The sequence below is a fragment of the Phaethon lepturus genome, unplaced genomic scaffold, assembly GCF_000687285.1.
Source record: "Phaethon lepturus isolate BGI_N335 unplaced genomic scaffold, ASM68728v1 scaffold16150, whole genome shotgun sequence".
In the NCBI taxonomy this organism is placed as follows: domain Eukaryota; kingdom Metazoa; phylum Chordata; class Aves; order Phaethontiformes; family Phaethontidae; genus Phaethon; species Phaethon lepturus.
Window position 1 is genome coordinate 46774 of NW_010512769.1, and position 3521 is coordinate 50294.

The 3521-nt window shown below is 39.6% G+C and overlaps 1 protein-coding gene across 1 annotated transcript in view; it reads left to right on the top strand.

Annotated features, from left to right (window-relative positions):
* Window positions 1–3521, top strand: part of GAK (cyclin G associated kinase) — a gene marked incomplete at its 3' end in the record, with an annotated part of 44987 nt that overhangs the window by 34257 nt on the left and 7209 nt on the right. The window contains exons 15-16 of the mRNA XM_010288137.1: window positions 391–585; window positions 1548–1665. Of these exons, the coding sequence (XP_010286439.1) occupies window positions 391–585; window positions 1548–1665 (313 nt within the window). The remainder of the gene's footprint in view (window positions 1–390; window positions 586–1547; window positions 1666–3521) is intronic.

The following is a 3521-nucleotide window of genomic DNA, read 5'->3' on the forward strand; positions in this document are numbered from 1 at the left end:
GTTTTAGAAGTGAATATATGTAAAGCTACAGACCTAAGGCAGGGACGCAGGTGCAGATGAGTTCATACGTAGTGCTGTGTACAATTTTCTGGACAGTCTGTTTTTCTGTTGTGATGCAGTTATCAGGCTTTTGTACAGAAACTGTGTTGCTGGCCTTAAATTGAGAGGCTGGCTAGGGATAAATAGTTCTCCATGTTTCTATTTTCATTTTGTGAAATTCTATCAGATTTGAAAATCCATTTGCTGGAAGTGCTGTTAAGTGTTCTCAGTGTTTTATTGCTATAATTTGTCACTACTCAGTGGCTGAATATGAACAGAAGTAAACCTACGTGTTCACCTATTTGTAGAATTTGGATCTCTGTCTAAATGAATACCTTTTGGTTTTGGCAGATACATTGAATACATGTGTGACATGATGGCTGAAGAACCCATTATTCCTCACAGCAAGCCCATCCTTGTCAGATCAATTGTCATGACTCCAGTTCCTCTTTTCAGTAAGCAGCGTAATGGCTGCAGGCCTTTTTGTGAGGTTTATGTGGGAGATGAGAGAGTAACCACAACCTCTCAGGAGTATGACAGAATGAAGTAAGTACAGATTATGATTTGCTCTGAAACAGCACGTTATGTTTTTCTAGACTAACTTAAATATGAAGTTGTTACTGTGAGAAGGAAGCATGATTTTGCATTTACCAGTTGAGCAGAAAGCTTCTTTAACATACGGACCAGCTCCTCTCTCCCCCTCTAGTTGATCTTGAAAGGTAAATCGTGGGGAAGAGAACATGGTTACAATAGCAGCTTGGATCTGTTCCCACAGAAAGTGGGGATGATGGTGGGGTGGCACATTGGGCACTGGGAGGCAGAGGTGAGCAAGTCTTACCTTCCTCTTACTCCATGTGGTGTAAACTAGGAAGATTGATCCCTGGTGTACATGTACTTAACTGAACATGATGTCTCAGTCATGGGAACAGTGAGGATCCCCCGGGAACTGTAGCTGTAAGGGAGTTCTTATTAGCCCCTGTACACCTCCGGTGTCTGCTGTTGTAATACAGCACAGGAATTGCAAATGGTACCAGCAGTACTATGTGTAGGTAGTCACAGACAGAGGGATGATGAGACAACTCTAAAGTCCTTCTAGCTTTCCTATAAATCCAAGGCCCTAAGGAGTTTAATGAATTTGAAGAGAGCAGGAACAGAAACAGCTGTGGGGTGTTACAGTTTTTCTCTGCACCTTTCTTCAGAACAGCTTTCTTCATAAAATCCTGTCTTACATTCTTCAAGGAGCTCCTTGAAAACATGTTTCTCCCATGTTTGATTTGAGAACTATGGGTCTGTATGTCTGTTTCTCTGCTGTAGGCAACCATTAATCTTGTTATTTTTAGAGCAGCTTTTAAGTTTTAATCCTTTAGAGCAAATTCCTTCTCCGCAATAAGAACTTGAAGCAGATTTTTATAGGTTGATATTGAAGGCCTTGGAGAAAGCAAACCAAAGATAAAATAATACAGTATTTTTTAAAAACAAATTTAATTGTGGTTATGTTTTTTCTTCAGGGAGTTTAAAATTGAAGATGGGAGAGCAGTAATTCCACTAGGTATAACAGTTCAGGGGGATGTTCTCATTGTGATCTATCATGCCAGGTCAACACTAGGAGGCCGACTGCAAGCCAAGGTAATGATAAATTTAACAGCCTACATGGAGGACTGACTTTTTCTTGTTGCAGTTTTGTATCGTATTTGTTATCTCATTAAGTACACGGCTTTATTTGCTATTCTGTGTTCAAAGAAATGTGTGAGGTTTCATGTACTCGGGAATGCAAAGTATGTCCATTCTTTAGTGCTCTGCATGTAGATGATTTGGTAAGCATTTCTGGAAATTTCTTCAGTAGTGATAGCTACTATATTTGCATGGAAAGCCTCTAGCCAGTTCTTTGAGGCAGCAATTGTTATCTGTTAGGTTGTACAACAAGCCAGAACTTTTTAATTCTGTACAGACAAACTGCAGCCAAAGGAAAAAATACTACTCAATAGAATAGTGGAATTCCAAGGACTGCCTGTACAAAACAGGCTAGAAAAAATCCATGTGGTTTTGTACCCTATTTCCAGAGCCAGGTTGAGTTTTTATAGCTAATTTTCTTACTGGTCTTTGTTCTCCTAAGGAGAATGCATGATTCCTTTTTTAATTCAACTATAGATGCAAATGTATTGCAGGATCACAAAAAACTTGCTAATGAAGCCTGTCTTCAAATTTCTAAAAAAAGCATGTTTTTTTTCCTCCAGATGAATAACCCAAATTAAACTTGGAGATACATGTAAAAGGTAGGAAGGGTACTGCAAAGTTTAGGGTATCTTGGAACATTGTGAAAATTGATCCAGAAATGGTACAGTCAGTTTCCATACATTTGAGGCAAACAAGCATATTCATGCATATGTACTATTGCTGAAATAAAATGGTTTTCACTGTTTTTTCTAGTTTGTGTGTAGGAAAGTGAGTATCTAATCTTGCCATGTTGCAGAGGTTCAAGACTTTCTTAATGTTCCCAGAGTGCTATGGGGCAGATCTTCCAGAGCACCCTAAAACTGAAAACTCAGCAAAGTGATTCTCTAATGCACAAAAATAACTAGTGTATGGTTCAAGGTCACCAGTGAAGAAGGTATACAACTGGGGAATATTCAGCAAAGATTAGCTTATACTTCTTGTGCAATCAGTTTCATTGATGATAAGGTTTCTTTGTGGTTACTCTGTCATTTATTCACTGATTGGAAAAGATTAGAATTTTCTCATCCATCTGCTATAACACGATACATCAACAGTGTTTGTGTTAATCCTGGCTTGGCGCTTTGGTGGAACAATATTCAATGCATCCTTAGTTTACATGCTCTAAATTGCCCCCTGAAGCTCTCTGCAGAACTCTTATGGAGATCAGCCACATTTCATTATTACTGTTAAGTGCCTAGAGCTGGGCATTGTGAATGTCTTCTACTTGCTAGTTAGTTTGAGAGAGAGGATTTAGTTTATCTTCTAGGAAATGTCTTGCATAGTAAGGGATTAAGAAAACTGATTTAATAAGGTGTTCAGGTTTTCATATATAGTTAAGAGTAGGGATGGATGGATCAGAGAAACTCCCTCTAGTATGTCCATGTGTCTTCTGTACTGAGGAGCCCATCACTGGACACAGGACTTCAGATGTAGCCTCACCAGTGCTGGATAGAGGAGAAAGATCACCTCCCTCAACCTCCTGGTAATGCTTTGCCTGTTGCTTGACTTCTGGTTATGATGTTCAATAAATGCCCATTTACAGGGAAAGCTTTCATAATTCAGTTTTATCATACCATATTTACTGGACTCTTACTGTGTGACTTGCTTTGTAAGGACTGGCAAGACTGTTCCATATATGTTGTAACAGTGTGCCCAAGTAGCCAAGAAGACCAAGAGCATCCTGGCCTGTATCAGAAATAGTGTGGCCAGCAGGAGTAGGGAAGTGATCGTGCCCCTGTACTCGGCACTGGTGAGGCCGCACCTCGAAC